General features: G+C 25.9%; 1 protein-coding gene and 1 long non-coding RNA gene across 2 annotated transcripts in view; one reads left to right on the top strand and one right to left on the bottom strand.

Annotated features, from left to right (window-relative positions):
• LOC136985578 (sodium channel protein para-like) overlaps positions 1-19,142 on the bottom strand; it is a 324,996-nt gene that overhangs the window by 154,648 nt on the left and 151,206 nt on the right. Inside the window, 2 exon segments of the mRNA XM_067282895.1 lie at positions 478-821; positions 824-842. Coding sequence (XP_067138996.1) covers positions 478-821; positions 824-842 — 363 coding nt within the window.
• Positions 740-10,147, top strand: LOC136985579 (uncharacterized). Its single transcript, XR_010882361.1, has 4 exons — positions 740-870; positions 2,438-2,552; positions 9,270-9,323; positions 9,908-10,147. It is a non-coding gene; the product is annotated as an uncharacterized lncRNA (long non-coding RNA).

Genomic DNA, 19,142 nt, shown 5'->3' with positions numbered 1-19,142 from the left:
TCCTTCAATATAATTCTGTGCAGTGATAAAGATAGAACATGCAACACAAAAGTAATGTGAAATGTGAAAAAGATTGGAGGGGTGGATATGAATGAATGGCCCAAAACAATAAATATGCCAATGAAATCATACTATAAAATCTTGTGTTGAAAATATATATTTTCATATTTATATTTATTTTAAAATTAATAATAAAAATTAAAACTTTTAACATTTTTCATTATAAATATCATCTTATATATTAATAATTTATAATTTTATTTAATAGGGAATCTGATAATGAAATAACACAATAAAATTGTCTTAACATTATAAATAGGAAAGTTATAAAATAAGTGTTCAAAGTTTCATTTAAAAAAATAATTAACATTTTTTACATATTAATTTAATTTTGAATAATAAAGAAAATTCATACTACAAAGCCAAAATTTTTTATTAAAAAATTGCTATGTTTCATCAAGTAATGAAAATAATAACCTCATGATAAAGACCATGAAGAATTCTTGATCTTGTTCTGAGCTGACTTTCCTTTGTTGGTTCTTTACCATAGATATCCATATGAGAAGTATATGAAATCCGAGATGAATGGGAAGTATAACTTGAATGGTGTGAAGTCAAATTGGTATAAACAGGGATGATTATGGCTCCATTTTCTTCTGACATGGGAGTTACAGCATTACTATCATCTGCATAGGGAAGATGTTCTTGTGCATCCATATAGGTTTGAAGTACCAAGGGTTTCCTATCACCATACCGGCGTCCATTACGCCAATTGACACTGAACTGGCTGCCCCGACTACCCCTCCGGATATTGAAAGGGAGCCAGGAAGACTCAGGCTTGCCTGTAAAGTGAGAAGGTTTTTCCTTAAGGTAAAGACCAATTTCCATTACAGATACAGATATCTATCTCAGAAATTATGAGAAATCACAGTATGAATGAATGATAGTTGCAAGTTATTGTGAATACCAATAATTGACATTTAATTATATTTATTGCAAATTATTGATATTAAGTTATATGAAAATGTCAATGGACATTTTATTTGAGAAATTAAATAAATATACAGGAAAAATCATCGGGCCATTCCATTCAATATCCGCCTGAAAGAAGTATTAAAGGAGATTCTAAAAGAAATCCTTCATTTAACTCAAACAACAAGACTTGAATTTTAAAAACTTATGCTATATTTACAAATTTAATTTTTTTTAAATTATTAAAAAAATTATTTATTTATTAGTAATAGCTAAAATGAAATTTAAATCAAACACATTTAATAAACTTTATTTTAATTGTCAATTCTAATAATTACATTTATAATTTAATTTTAATATTTAGTAATTCTTGTATAAAACATACTATCTAATTATTTTAATATAAAAAATATGTACTGAAATTTGTTTTTACATTAGAATGAAGATTTACTGTTTAATAATAATAATAATAATATAAAGTAATATATATTTACACACAAATATATACATACACACATGCATACATACATACACATACATAGAGTATCCCATAAAGTATGCATCATAAAAAAAGTGAAATTCAGAAGATTAATAATTACATGTTTGAATATAATCTAGATAAAATCCAATGATTATTACAGGAAGAAAACATTTTATGCATAATATTAAATGTCAGTGCTTTTGGAATTTCAAATTATATAAATTTAATATTAATTTTCTGGTACAGAAGAAAATTATAATTGTCAGAAGTATAGAATTTAGCTTATTGTTAAGACATTTTCTTCTTCAGCAGATTTTACTCATGCAGTTCATGTCAAAACCTTACTATGTTAATAATTTTTCAATATTAATTTTTTTAATGATGATGCCTTATGGGACACACTGTATATATGTGGTATATTTATTTTAATTAAAATAAAATGTATTTTATATCAAAAGAGAGCATTTAATTAAAAATTATTTGGTCATGTTGTTTGAGATAGGTTTTGTGCAAAAGATATAGTAATTTGTGCAGTAATTATAAAGCAGTGACTTGAGTGAAACAGTGATTAATGTTGAAAATTTTAAATTTACAATGTGCATATAGTGACTTAATCAGAAATACAATGCACAGATTATTGTTATTATATAAAACTTTTAACTTATTAATACTCAAATGGATATTATTTGGAATAGGCCTCTTCAAAATTTTATAACTTTTTAAATTAAATATTATAATCAAAAAATATTATTATTATTAATTAGGTAATAATAAATATATACATACATATATATCTACTTATGATACTGTATATGAAAAAAGGTAAATTTTTTTATTATGCTACAGTTTTTTAATAACCACAATAAATATATAAAACTGGGCTGTGATATATAATGTTTTTGTAAATATTTAAACTATTCATTTAAGGAATTATTTTTCTTTTTTTTTATAATTTGTTTATATCATTTGTGATAATTTGGAAAGGGATGTAGATTGAAATTTTTCACCGATAAATTTACTTACTGGACTCATGATCACAATTCAGAAGAACAGCAGACGTTACTTGATGACGTAACAACACAGCTGCCAGCTTGTTGAGGTTAGTAATCACACCATACAGCCACCCTCATTCCTTATTGCTTCTTTGCTTCATATAAACAGTACTTCATTTTGCAAATGCAAATTATTTTTCAACTTTTCAGTACATTATATAATTTTACTTATTTACATATACCATATATAGGGACTTCGCAAAAAATTTTAATAAACTATAAAATTATATATTCCATTAAAATGAAATTGATAAATATAAAATAATATAATAATAATAATAATAATAATAATAATAAATTGATGATATAAAATGTTTTATAAAATGTTATAAAACCTATACCATCACTTCATCAACTCCTACAAATCACACATTCATACACCAAGGACATACAAATGGAATTTGGCCTAGATAAATGCAAAACACTTCACATAGAAAAAGGAATCCTGAAGAAAGAAGATTTTGCACTTGGAAATGGAGACGTTATTGAATCCATGGAAGAGGGCGAGTTCTACAAGTATTTAGGATTCCAACAGGCCAAACTAACAGAACATGCACAAATAAAGCAAACATTAATTAAAGAATACCAAAGTAGGTTAAATGCTATTCTCAGAACACAGTTAAATGCAAAACACACAGTTAAAGCAATAAACACATATGTCATCCCAGTACTCACATATTCTTTTGGAGTTATACATTGGACTCACACAGATCTTGAGCAACTCCAAAGGAAAACAAAAACTACACTTACTAAGCATAAACAACATCATCCTAAATCCGCCACAGAAAGATTAACCCTTCCACGTAAAGATGGCGGACGTGGCCTGATTGACATAGTTAACCTTCACTACAAACAAATACAGTCACTGCGAGAGTTTTTCTACATAAAACAAGAAACATCACAATTACATAAAGCAGTAACTCTAGCAGACTCGAATAACACACCATTAAACTTACACTCACATCATATGGACACATCACAACATATAAAAAGCATAGACACCATTAAGCAATCATGGGCTCGAAAGGCACTCCATGGCAGACATCCTTATGATCTGGCCCAGGATTTTGTTGACAAAACTGCGTCAAACAGCTGGTTACCTCGGGGATGCCTCTTTGGAGAGACAGAAGGATTCATGATTGTCACACAGGATCGGGTCATAAGTACTAAAAACTACAGAAAACACACACTCAAAGATGCAACACTCACAAATGACACATGCAGAAAATGTCACATCATGCCAGAAACTATACAACACATCACCTCTGGTTGCAAGCTCTTGGCACAGACAGATTATTTACACAGACATAATCAAGTAGCAAATATAATACACCAAGAGCTTGCAAACAAACACAAATTAGTAGACATCCACGAACCATACTACAAATACATTCCACAGACAGTATTGGAAAACAACACGCACAAAATGTACTACGACAGAGCCATAATCACAGATAAAACAATTTACCACAACAGACCAGACATCACACTCATTGACAAACACAATAAAATCACATACATTATAGACATATCCATTCCAAACACTCACAATATACAAAACGCATGCACTGAAAAAATTAGCAAGTACACAGAACTCGCCCAGGAAATAAAGCATCTGTGGAGGATGGATAGGGTGCTTATTGTACCTGTTGTTCTCTCCTCTACAGGTGTCATACCACACACACTACACAAAAGCCTGGGCACATTACAATTGAATAGAAACACATACATCACACTACAGAAGGCCACTATATTGAATACATGTCATATTGTGAGAAAATTCCTGAATACAGACACACACACTGATACACTTCTTTAATTTCTGTTTTGGTTACTATGCCTTGACTTTGGTCCGGCATAGTACATAGCCACCGGTGTTAACCGAGTATATCTAGCTTAACCCAACATAACAATAATAATAAATTGATGATATAAAATGTTTTATAAAATTTTCAAAATTACATCACTTTATTTTAATTGTATAACAAAAATTTATTTCAAATTTTTTATAGAGTTTAGTTTTTAAAAACATCATAATTTTAAACATATTTCAGAAATTAAAATAAATTTAAGCTACAAATTATTTCTTATAATTTCTGGTTTGTTTAAAATGTATGTTTGTATATATATGCATATACTTATGTATATACATATCAGTTTTATTATTTAAAAAATGCATATAATATAAATGTATGTATATATATTGTTGTACACATTAATGTACAAATTATATTATGATATTACATTTATTTTGTTTGCTAAGTAATTAAAATATTTTCCCAATAATTAAATTTTTTTTTTCAGTTTTATTTTAATTTGAGTAAATTTCAAGTATTTTTTTAAATTCAAATTTCAAGGGAAGACATTAATGAAGTTTTTAATTTTATTTCAATTTTTTTATATGTATATAATGAAGATATTTTATATGATTTAGTTTTATTTGAATAAGAATAACATAAAATAAGCATGTCTTTTTATATTTTGAAATATATTACCAGTAATTTCAGAAGATAAGATCCTCTAGAATTTAAATAGCTGGAACAATACATTTTAGATTTTTTTGTACCGATAATTATGGAAGATATATAAATTGAGATATGCAAATTCAATCTTTTCTAATTTTGATGTTTTATTATTATAAAAATTAAAAGACTGCTTATATATATATAACAATATGCTTTATTATGTTGGGTTAAGTGAGATACACTCGGTTAACACCGGTGGCTGTGTACTATGCCGGACCAAAGTCAAGGCATAGTAACCAAAACAGAAATTAAAGAAGTGTATCAGTGTGTGTGTCTGTATTCAGGAATTTTCTCACAATATGACATGTATTCAATATAGTGGCCTTCTGTAGTGTGATGTATGTGTTTCTATTCAATTGTAATGTGCCTAGGCTTTTGTGTAGTGTGTGTGGTATCACACCCGTAGAGGAGAGAATGACAGGTACAATAAGTACCCTATCCATCCTCCACAGATGCCTTATTTCCTGGGCAAGTTCTGTGTACTTGCTGACTTTTTCAGTGCATGCGTTTTGTACATTGTGAGTGTTTGGATGGATATGTCTATAATGTATGTGATTTTATTGTGTTTGTCAATGCGTGTGATGTCTGGTCTGTTGTGGTAAATTGTTTTATCTGTGATTATGGCTCTGTCGTCGTACATTTTGTGCGTGTTGTTTTCCAATACTGTCTGTGGAAAGTATTTGTAGTATGGTTCGTGAATGTCTACTAATTTGTGTTTCTTTGCAAGCTCTTGGTGTATTATATTTGCTACTTGATTATGTCTGTGTAAATAATCTGTCTGTGCCAAGAGCTTGCAACCAGAAGTGATGTGTTGTATAGTTTCTGGCATGATGTGACATTTTCTGCATGTGTCATTTGTGAGTGTTGCATCTTTGAGTATGTGTTTTCTGTAGTTTTTAGTATTTATGACCTGATCCTGTATGGCAATCAAGAATCCTTCTGTCTCCCCAAAGAGGCATCCCCGAGCTAACCAGCTGTTTGATGCAGTTTTGTCAACAAAATCCTGGGTCAGATCATAAGGATGCCTGCCATGGAGTGCCTTTCGAGCCCATGATTGCTTAATGGTGTCTACGCTTTTTATATGTTGTGTTGTGTCCATATGATGTGAGTGTAAGTTTAATGGTGTGTTATTCGAGTCTGCTAGAGTTACTGCTTTATGTAATTGTGATGTTTCTTGTTTAATGTAGAAAAACTCTCGCAGTGACTGTATTTGTTTGTAGTGAAGGTTAACTATGTCAATCAGGCCACGTCCGCCATCTTTACGTGGAAGGGTTAATCTTTCTGTGGCGGATTTAGGATGATGTTGTTTATGCTTAGTAAGTGTAGTTTTTGTTTTCCTTTGGAGTTGCTCAAGATCTGTGTGAGTCCAATGTATAACTCCAAAAGAATATGTGAGTACTGGGATGACATATGTGTTTATTGCTTTAACTGTGTGTTTTGCATTTAACTGTGTTCTGAGAATAGCATTTAACCTACTTTGGTATTCTTTAATTAATGTTTGCTTTATTTGTGCATGTTCTGTTAGTTTGGCCTGTTGGAGTCCTAAATACTTGTAGAACTCACCCTCTTCCATGGATTCAATGACATCTCCATTTCCAAGTGCAAAATCTTCTTTCTTCAGGATTCCTTTTTCTATGTGAAGTGTTTTGCATTTATCTAGGCCTAATTTCATTTGTATGTCCTTGGTGTATGAGTGTGTGATTTGTAGGAGTTGATGAAGTTGTTTTTGTGTGGATGCATAAAGTTTTATGTCATCCATGTACATGAGATGTGACAGTGTAAACTGTGTTGTTTTTTCATGTCTGATATTGTAACCATATTGCGTGTTGTTTAACATGTTGGATAATGGGTTCAGGGCTGAGCAGAACCAGAGAGGACTCAAGGAATCTCCTTGAAAAATTCCTCACCTAATAAAAATTTGGTTTGTTTGTATGGAAGTGTTATGAACCCTGAGATGTAGTGTTGTTCTCCAGTGCTGCATAGTGTTTTGAAAGAATGCAATGAGTGATGGATGTATTTTGTACATGTGTAGAATATGTAGCAGCCAACTGTGTGGAACACTGTCGAATGCTTTTCTGTAGTCTATATATGCCATGTGTATGTTTCTGTGTTGTTTGTGTGCTTGCCGTAGAATGAACTGAATCTATGAGTAACTGTTCTTTGCATCCCCTGTGGTTTCTACGACAACCTTTTTGTTGTTCTGTTAGAATGTCGTGTTCTTCAACATGTTTGTATATTTTGTTTGCAATACAGGATGTCAATAATTTGTAGAGTGTTGGAAGACATGTAATTGGTCTGTATTGTGTGGGGTCTGTGGTATTGTTGTTTTTAGGTTTCATGTAGGTGATGCCCTGAGTAAGAAAATTTGGCATGTCTTGTGGATTGATGATGATGTGTGTTAGATGTTTAGCTAGTTCCTGGTGCAGTGATGTAAACTTTTTGTACCAGAAATTGTGAATGTTGTCTACACCAGGTGTCTTCCAGTTGTGTGTTCTGTTAACAGTGTATTGGAAATCATGTATGTTTATTTCAACACAGGGCATAGTTGGTATGTTGTGCAAGTTTCTGTTCTCCTCCTCGATCCAGCCTGCATCAGCATTGTGCGTGACAGCACTGGACCAAAGAGAAGACCAATATGTTGTGAGTTCTTCTTCTGTTGGTGTGCCACTGTGCTGTGTATCAGTGTTTGCTTTGTTATTAATTTGTCTGTAAAAGAGTTTTTCATTGTTTGTAAATAATTTATTTTGTTGTTTTCGTAGTGTACATGTTTTGTATCGTTTGAGTCTACGTGCTTTGGCAGCAAGTTTTTGTTTTAGTGTATCAATGTATTCTGTAATGTGTGTGTTGTGACGTTCATGTTTTGTGTGTGTTTTTATTTTCTTGAAAATGTTTTTGAGCTGTTTCCTTAATTTGGGTGTTATGTTGTTTTTAGTGTATTGTATTAGCCTGCCTAATTGCTGTCTAATGTCATTTATTTGTGTTTCTATTCTTCTCTGCCAGGCAGGCTTGTAATAGAATTGTGTTTTCTGTGTATTTGTCTGTGATTGTACTTTCAGTCCATGGTGTGTCACTACTGTGACTGCCCCAGCATAAACTAATGTATGAATGTCTGAGAGTGTAGAAATTGAATGAATGTAGTGTGGTAGTAAGTGAGTGTTTACATAATTTAGTGTTTTTCCTACTTCCTTTGACGTGTTGATTTTTGGTATTCGTGGTCGTTGTGTGGGATCTGTACCTGTATATTTAGTGAGTGTTTCCTGAAATATAAGTGAGAGCGTATTAACTAAATCCAAGTCTATGTTATCAGTGATGGATGTTTTTTGTGGTTTTCCAGCCTTTGTGGTCTGTGGATGCATTGCCACAGAAACACCAAGGCTGGGTTGATTCCTCACATCTGTTGAGGGCATTGCAGTAGCCATGCTTGGACCGGTGCTGCTTTTGCCACCGGTAACCAAGGGAGACTGTGGCCTATTTTTCGAACGTGAACCTCTGCCTAACCCACGAACGCGGACCTTGTTAACCCGGGCGACGTCCGAGCCGGTATCACATTTAGATCTGGTTACTACCATGATATATATCTCCACAGAATGTGGGTGTGTGGTCACTCTTAGCTTCATTTCTCCCCATAGACCTTACTGGCATGGGTGTCCCTACCAGGAGCTTGTGCTCCAGCCTGCATTGTCCTATGGATCAGTAAAATTACTGGGCTCTCCCACCACGACCAGGTGGTGACCACGGGAGAGTTATTATTATTATTATTATTATTATTATTATTTTCCTGTATCTTTTTCAGAAGTAATAGAATTTACAAAACATCAGATAATTGTAAGTCATCATAATAAATTTGCTTATAAAATTTTTTTCATATATTAGTAAAATTGTAAAGTTGTAAGTGATGTATTTTGAAATTAATAATAATCAATTAAATAAAATATATTTCAATAATTTTTCTCAACTTTAAATTTAATATTAAAGCTATTTTTATTATTCACAAAGAATGTTAATATATAATTTTATACTTAAAATAATTTGTTAAAATTTAATTCATTTATATTTTACATTGTATATATAAGCTGTTTTTCCTTGAAAACAGTAAATTCTCTCATTTCATGTTTTACAACCAATATGATGGCAAAATTTTACACATAACAAATAAATTTAATAAACACTATACAATATCTAATGTGAATAAAATACTATTGATTTAATAAAACAATTGAATTTATCTGAATTTTTCAGCAATAAGGAAGAAATTGGGTAGCTGCATGGGGAATTTCTAAGGATTTCTATAAGGTATATTATCTACTAATTATGGTATATCTATTAATTAAACTAAATTGTTTTAAATAATTATATGAACATATTACTAATAGGGTATAATAAAAAACAATATAAAAAGAACATCTTAAAATTAAAGGGATTCTAATAAATAATTATAGCTAAAAACTATTCCTTTCTACAAGGAATCCTACAGAAAAGGTAAATTCTGCTAAGGGAAAGGTTAGACAGAAGTCCTGTTAAAAAGATAAAAAGTATATTAAACCTCACAATTAGGTATAGATAGAAGAAAATTAATTACATAAACCCTAAGAAAAGGATAGAATGATTTCAGTTTATATTAATTTAAAATATATATTTAAAGCAATTTTTAATGTAATAATATTCCTCATTAAAAAATATTTTGTTTTTATTAACTTTATGTTACATTACATCAGTAATTTTATTTTATTTTATTTGTCAATGATTTTCAAATCTTACATATTTGAATTATGATTATATCTATGACTTTTTTATGAATAAAAACACAAAATAATCTAGGAAACTGCTTACCAACAATTAATTACTGATTTCATATTTTAATGTCTGTTATAATTTAGGTTTGGAAAGAATCAGTGTGCATTCAAAAAAAAGTTGAAGAAAATTTTGATTGAAAATTATTTTATTTTATTTTCATCTATTTAGAAATGTATTTAAAGTTGTCTGTTATTTATGAGATCATTTATGTAAAATGTATATATAACAATTATTATATAAAACTGAAAAACTAATTGATGCAATATTTCAATGTTACAAATATGTTGAATTACAATACTTTTTAAGTAAATTAAACTGAATATATGAAATGTATTTTTAAATGAATAAATTTTACTTATTTATTTATAAATGCATTCAAAACCAGATCTTTCTTAATTTTTCTCTCATACACCTGATAATATATATCAGTGATTCTTTCTAAACCCAATCATCAAAAAAAAAAAAAAAAAAAAAATTACAAACCAAGAAACAAATAGATATTTATAATTGATTACTTGCTCATCTTCAATTATTTAATATTTGACTAAAATATGTAAACTTAAAAATTTACAAATGCAAATGGTAGATAATGGTTAATGATTTGTTACCCTGACTAAATTTCAGTTTAAGTACCAATAATCTTCACAGAAAAAGTTTTTTACAATTATTTTTATATATTAAAATATCTAATTCAGAATATCATTTCATCAGTTTTTGAAAATAAAATTGTAAATAATGTCTTCTGTTTATTAATCGAAAAATTCATTGAATTTTTTAGAAATTTACAAGAATAAGATTTAAATTTGCCTTTTAAATTTTTATAAATATTCAATGGCTTAAATAAATCTTGATTATTAAGTCATATTTTTCAATTTGTCTGAAACATTTTATATACAGTAGACCCCCCTTATAACACAGTAGATACGTTCCGTGTTATATAAATTCCATGTTGTACGAGTCACTTAAATACATGAGCCAATCACAGCCCAGCACGTGTGCAGTTAGGGGCTATGGCTGTTTGAAAGGTTTTCTTCCATAAAATTAACCGATTCTAGACTAATTTGACTCAACATTTCCAAATCACATATAATTTTTTGGGAATAATCCATATAAACTATGCTATAAACAAAAAATTGTAGAATTACTTACCAAGTGTGCACCGTTCGACGACGCCATTGCTTAAGCTTGTTTTTGTTGTGGAGTGGCTCATCGAACGGTGGGTGCATGTTTTCTGATAAGTTATTTTTTCTGCGAAAAATTTGCTGAACTTTAGAGACATCATTAATAAAAATATAATTTTTATAGCTGTTAAATAATAAATGGTTTTTTAGTAGGTCCGCTGCTCGTTTAAACTCAACAGTTTGTGCAATGTCCACTATTGGTCCAGATTTGACCAATCCTGTTGCGGCACGAGTCGGTGATGATGTTTTACCGTGTTATACGAGTCTCTTTTAGCATGTTATACGAACGCGGTCGCAATTTTTTCGCCATGTTATATGAACCTGTGTTAAAGGGGGTCTACTGTATATGTGTGTGTGTGTGTGTGTGTGTGTGTGTGTATATATATATATATATATATCACTATTTCATTAATTGTATGATAATTATAAATATCATATAATATATATATTTAAATCTGTTTTAATTAGATTGAAGTTTTCATCCAGTATTTTACATAAGTTTCAGTTTAAAATACTATACAAATAAAATCTCAAATGTTATGTATACATAAATAAATTTTAAATGTATTATTCTATATATTATTCTACATGGAAGAATATTTTAAGTTTGATAATAATTACTATTAAATATATATGAGTTTTGAGTTATGAGTTTTCCTAAAAATATACTTGTTAGTAAGTTATCTGGGACTTATTTTTAAAAATAAATTAAAAGAAAATAGCTAAAATATTGTAACTATTCATTTATATAACATTTTATTTACAATTAACTAATATTTCCTTTTTGAAAAGCAAGTATATATAAAAAATAATTCAAATTTATAACAAAACAAAAAATAAGGTAACAAAATAAAATCAACTCAGGCAATGTTTACTGATATATCATCAGATATTACAAGTAACAAACTAATAATATGCAATAATGATAACTTATCAACTAAAACTGGTTACAATCAGAACAAGATGGTTGTTCTAGTATGATGATTTTATTTCTTTCACATGTTTTATTTTTTTCCTTTCTTCTTTCTTACTGAAATATATTCATTGAATGCATATATTGCATTAGAAGCATAAAAACTAATTATTTATGTATTGGAAATTGAAATTTTTTTCAAAAATAATAAAATGAAATTAAAATATCCCACATGATTATTTTTGATGAAATATGCAATACACAGAATGATATATTAAAACATATTGTTTTAGTGAAAATCTGAATATCATAAAGTAACTTACATGATAATTAATTTTATATGATCATAATTGATGGGTTCAATACATATCTGAGTATTAATTACTGATGAATACTTTTATTTTTATATACAAAAATGTGATTTGATGATAATAGTTTTTATTAAAGTTTAAAGGTTAATAAGCAATAAATTGCTGGTGAGCAGTTTTCTATATATATAGTCATCAAAATAATTTCTTCCATATTAAAAATACAATGTCTATTTCATTTTATATTAGTATTATCTTCAGACATTTAAAAATATTATCAGCTCATCATATTTCTCTTTAGATAAATCAGTACAAATTTAAATATAATTTGATTAGTAGAAGCTTATGTTGAAAAAATGAAAATTATTTAAATGTCCTCAGATTACACTAATTTAAAATGATTTGCAAAAACAGACAATTTTCAACTGTTCACTTATAATATCAGAATAGCAATATTTAAAAGCAAATTATAATTAATTTATAAACAATTGTTTACAAGATTAAGTTATAATTCGTCTGAAAGATGTTTACTAATATTTTATAAAATATAGTGGACACCCAATAATTTGTCTATCGATTAAATCATCAAGTTCTATAATTCATTTACTGTCTTAATGTTATAAATGTTCTAATAATTTGTCTTCAATAGATAGTATATGTTTTATTCAGATAATTCATGATGTATAAAAACAATATTCTAACAATGAAAATTTTAGACATAAATAAAACTAAACTAAAACAAAGCTAAATTGTAAAATTATTTTTTTAAAATTAAGTTGATAATTTTCTTTTAAAATAGTAACAAAAATAATTTGAATTTTGTAACTTATTGTTATTTTTATCATAAAAGTACATTTACTTTCATCTCTTGACTGTGGATACATAAATACTCATAAACAGACTAAACAATATTTTTGTACAATAATAATTCTGTTTCATATTGTCTATATTATATATTGACAAAAGTATACTGTTTTAAAATCTTATGGAACATTACATATTGTGTTTTGGGGACTGATCAATTATAAGGTTTTTAGAAACTATAATATTAAAATAGCTATATCCCTTAAGATTTAATACAGATTGTCATATATTTTAATCAATTCCATAGACAATTGAAAAAAAAACTTATTTTTTAAATTTGAAACATTAGATAATTCATCATGCAGATAAATTAATTGTAATGATGACAGTCCTCTCATTACAATAAATTATTAGGTGTCTACTTCATATTTCTAATTATATAAAAAAGAAATCTAACAATTACATAATAAACTTTTATAGCTTAAATAGTAATTTCTAAAATATATGAATAGATGGAGTTTTATAGACTGAATTTTAAAAAAGCACTACTTTAATACACCAAAGCTTAAAAAGTATAAAAATGTACTAAAATGCATACTTGTAAAAATACACTTTTATTTTATTTTTTAATGTATAATCTAAAAACTTATGTTAAAATGCATTGTAATTTTTTTATAAAATTTTAAAAAAGAATGATATTAATTACAATTATACTCTGATTTGACATAATAATAAGATATATATCATTAAATTATTATTATTATTATCTTTAATCTTATAAATCATTCTTAAAATGAAACATATCAATCAAGTAGTTAAAATTTTAATGCTCTTAAATGTATTTGAGTTTAGTACATATCATCTTTGGCAATATTATAAAAACTTATTAATAAAATAAACTCCATTAATATAGAAAATTTTGTTTTCATATCATCTGCTGTAACATTAATAAACTTTTAATTACTAAAATGAATGTATGGAACAAGACATAGATTTACATGTATACTTTAAATAATAAAACTAGTTTGACTGAAGATAAAAACTAAATTAAAATGATAAAAAAGAATTTTAGTTACAATCTGATATTTCTGATTTTAAATAAATCATTACAAAAATTTTATATCAAAATATAATAATTTCCATTCACATATATTACATAACATTTCTTCAGTTTCATATTAATTTTTCAAGAGTTTTTTCTTTCGCTTTGTATGAATAAAATTTAAACAGATTTAAGATTATTGCTATTTTTTATTTTTAGTAAAATTTATTAAAGCTGCAAAATAGTTTCTTAGATATTACATAAAACAGACGATGAAATGACATTTTATTTGTAGAATAATAAAGTTTATTCTTTCAAAATTAAATTAAATTCTTTAAATATTTTAAGTACTATAGACTATGAGATATAATTCATTTAAGTAGAAATATTAATGCTATCTAACATAAATTTTCAATTAAAAGTAGAATAATACACAAACTCAATTATATAAATTTAATAATGTTTTATTAAAAATTCAAAAAATGTTTTAAATAAAGGATTATTTGACTTTCCTAATTTGAAATTCTATATGATTAAATGTGTGGACTGAATTTAAATTGTATAAGCAAACTTTTTTTTAATGAAGTTTTTAACTAAGATTCTTATTTAAAATTATTTTAAAATGCTTCTCTATTTACATGATTATTTTTTAAAGAATAATTGTTGTTATTTAATTAACCATAGTTTAGAATATCAAAATTTTTTCAGGAAATACAAATGAACAAAGATGCATGCTTTTATCACAATTTTATTTACATTTACAAAGTAAATATTTATTAGTTACTTTTGCAGATAATAAATACCAATAAAAAAAAATTAAGAAATAAAAAATATTTTCTTGTTTTTACTTATCATATTTCTTAAAAATATATATTTTTTAATTTCTTGTATAAAATATATATTCATAATATTGAAAGTTCAATGAGAAATTATTGGAATATTAAAAGATTCCTATAAAAATTTCTTGGAGGAAAAAATCCATCCACTTTTTCTTGCAATAATCATGGATAGAGTAGTTTCTATCAATTTTATTGCAGATAATGTTAAGAAAATTAATTTTAGGAGATAAAACATTTGATTTAAATGTAAATAGAAAAGCAGAATCTAAGAAAAAAAATTATATTAAATTATATAAAAGTATTTTTGAAAGCTTTATATGTTAATATAAATGTCATGATTAAAAATATTAGTATAAATAGAATCAATCATAATTTTATAATAATCATAATTTCAATTAGAATTAAATTAAACTTATTATTATAAAAGCTGTTTCAAAAATTTAAAAATGGAAAGTTTTCTATAAGAATGGAATAATAGGCTAGTTACAAAAGTTGTTTATAATTACTGTATTTAGTAATAAAATCTTTAAAAAAAATAAGCAAAAATAATAAATACATATCTGATTAAGTGTTCTATAAAAACTGTTTTTATGTATTAATAAGGATTCAAATTTTTGAACTATATATTATTTCAATGTAAGAACTTTTTAATAGAAAAAGCAAGATATGAAAACTTTATTTCTATATTTAAATTATTGTTAATTTGACTATGATATTTTTATCATGATCATTGTCTGTTTAATAATAAATCAATAATAAGACTATAAAAATATATATTTAGCATTTTAAAAGATATCAATCTATAAATCTCCATCTTAAAATATTATCCCCAAAAACTTATCACTATACATATCACTAAATTTATAGACTAAATAATTTTAAAATATGAATGCTATAGATGATAATTTTAAATAAAAATTAACAACAGAAATTTGAATTTTCTTAACAATTAAAATAATCTTTTTGTTTATAATTCAAACAAAATTATAAACTTATTATTCTAATAAATAATTAAACCTACAATGTCTGATAATTACTTGAACTATTTTTCAGTACACCCAATAAAATATAATTCAATTAATTTGCAAATACTGATGAAATATAATTATACTGCCTTACAGAAAATATCATGAAATATGAAAATGAATTTGATTTCAATAATTAATAATTGCAATAAAATACATACAAATAATACTTCAAATATATAATTACCTAATGACATGCATGTCATTACCATATACAAATGTAAATAAAGATAAATCATAAAATTGACACTTATAGTATCTAATAAATATACTAAGATAAATTACTATAGATAAATTATATATCCCCCTGTATAAACTTTTTCCAACTTACTCTTTATTATTATTTATTCATTCTATGTATTATTTATGAAATTAACTAATACATACATACACATATATATCTTTTTATCTTAAAAACTATTTATAATATACAGTATAATTAATAATGTTATAATGAACTGTTCTTGATATTAAATATTCAACAATTAATTTTTTTTGAACTGATTAATCTTAAAGTTATTCTGCTTTATTTTCTGATGACATAAACTTTATAAAAAGGAATGATTAATCTGAATATATGTAAAATTAATCAGATATTGTCTCAAGAGATAGTAGAATTTAATATAAGAAAATAAATATATATATTAAATTCTGTTGGATTTATATAATGTTTACGTTAAATACTAGAGAACTGTCTTGAATCAGAAAGATAAGGATCCAAGTTCCATAAAATTAAATTATTGATACAATACAAACTAATGTAAGCATTATATTGTATTTTATCAATAATTTAATTTATTAATACTTTATAGATAGAAGTTACAGAAATTATCATCCTTTATAAACTGTATTAGTTAATTTTTATTAAACAAACATTAATATTCAATGAACTAATAAAAATTTATATATATATATACATTTATCTAATGCTCTGTGGGATGAATCTGATTTAAAATATCATTCTAGCATATATTTATAGATAAAATTTCTGAATAAAGTGATGTGTAGCATTTGTGAAAAATACAATAAAACCATTTACTAGAACAACTAACACATTTAATCATAGAAACTTTATAATGATTCCATTTGGTATGATAAAATTGTTAGAACTAAACAAAAACATTTTGCTAAAAATAATGCAATCATCTTTTTCCTAAGTTACTAAGGTATTAAATGATAAAAAAAAATCCATAAAGAATAAGAAATTTGAAATATATTAAAAATAAATGATTAACAATACAATAAATCAAAAATATATATTGCCTAAACAGTATTTCTTAATCAAATATTGGCAATAAAAATATCAGAGAACAAAGAATTACTCATTTAAAATTTATCTTGTATACTAGTACTTTTTTTATCAATTAACAGGACTTATTATACTGGAATTATGGGTGCAGATATTTAGTCTAAAGCTAAAGTGTATAAGACTAAATATCTGCATTCATAATTCCAGTATAATAAGTCCTGTTAATTGATAAAAAAGTACTAGTACACAAGATAAATTTTAAATTACGATAGAGGACACAAAGTCATAATAATTAAAGAATTACTCAATTTATATCATTATAACTTTATAATTACATTTCTTTTTCTTTTTTTTTTTTGGATTTTTTAAAATACTTGAATATTTTGGCTTTTTTCAGTAACTTATCACACAAGGAACTCTTATTGATATAGGTTTTATCAATGGAAATGCATTTCAAGTCTTACTGTCTACTTTTCAGTCCTTATTTTTTTTGTACAGATCTTTGCAGAAGAAATAATTACATTTTGATATTATAAATTAAAATAGCAATTAGAATTACTATATTGTTCTTATAATTCACAATGAACAATTTAAAGACATTATGTGTATTCAACAATAAAATATTTAAATAATGATTAGGTTATTTTTATCACTTATATTTGAAAAATTTCAAAATTATTAAACCTAAAAATTATTGTTTGAAAATTAAAAATATAGACACTTTTTTTTATCATTTTTTTTCTTAATAATTGAAACTTTAATTGCTAATTTCAAAGTGAAGAACTAAATTGCTTTTTGAATTGTTTGTATTATATTGATCTAACTTTCTTGTTTACAAATTTTTCCTGGCTAAATAATAAAATACTATGAAGGTGTCTCACTGACAGTGAACTGAAGGAATAAGTAATACTGTAATAAAATTTTCTTCTGTGTTATAAACATTTCTAGAATTCATATATAAAATTCATTGCCTATGCACTGTAACATTTTCACATATTCATCTTTACCAGAAATTATATTCAGTTGTATAAAATCATATATTCTAAACTCCTAACATAAACTACATTTTTCAAAAAATTATTTCAGGAAAAGAAAAATAATAAATAAAAATCTCTTTCTATATCAAAATATATTTTTTTGCAACTTTAATATTCAATAATTTTAGTTTATGAATATAACAAATACTTTAATATTTATTAAATATCTTAATATTTGATATCCAAAATATTAACAATTTATCAAAAATAAATATATTGCTTCTTAGCCACAAGTTTTACAAATTTTAAAATATCCATTATTTACAGTCTGTTTTATATGTAACATATAGTACATTTTTTCTAATTTAGTCTTCTATTTTTACTTAATTATGATAATCTCAGTTTATTGAAACAAACAGAAAAACTCCAACCTATTTGTAATTTTTTACTTGTTTTTATTAAATTAATCTTTTTTTATTGTGACAGATGTAAAAACATTATAAAATTGATTTATATTTTTTAATTAAAATTTAATTATTGTTAAGTGGGATTCTGTATTTTTGAACACTTTTACAGCTTTCAAAAATCAGCTACTGAAGCAGGGATTTAGATTCTTACAGAATTTTCTATGTTCTCTGTTTAAAATTCTACATTTAAATTTGTTTAATTTGTAATTACAAAGGGTGGCCAGATATTCAGCTTTTGATCACTTATTGTTGTAAAAGAAAGAGTTGTTGGTAAAGTGTCCAAAGGTATGTTTTTCATGCTCCATTCTTTATTTGGCACACCTTGAGCCAGATGTTAATTTGTCTTCATATTTGAGCCCTGCCAAATTTAATTATATAATATCTCAAAAAATTTTCCTCTTATGAAACTGATAAAAAAAATAAATAATACAATTAAGTCAAAATTTTTAGAGATTAAACTATAAGAAACATACTGGAGGGCAATAGTTTTAGGGCATGATTACCTGTCCAAAA

The sequence above is a fragment of the Centruroides vittatus genome, unplaced genomic scaffold (genome assembly GCF_030686945.1).
Source record: "Centruroides vittatus isolate TY-2023 unplaced genomic scaffold, ASM3068694v2 contig_971, whole genome shotgun sequence".
Taxonomy (NCBI): domain Eukaryota; kingdom Metazoa; phylum Arthropoda; class Arachnida; order Scorpiones; family Buthidae; genus Centruroides; species Centruroides vittatus.
This window is presented reverse-complemented; position numbering and strand designations above follow the sequence as displayed.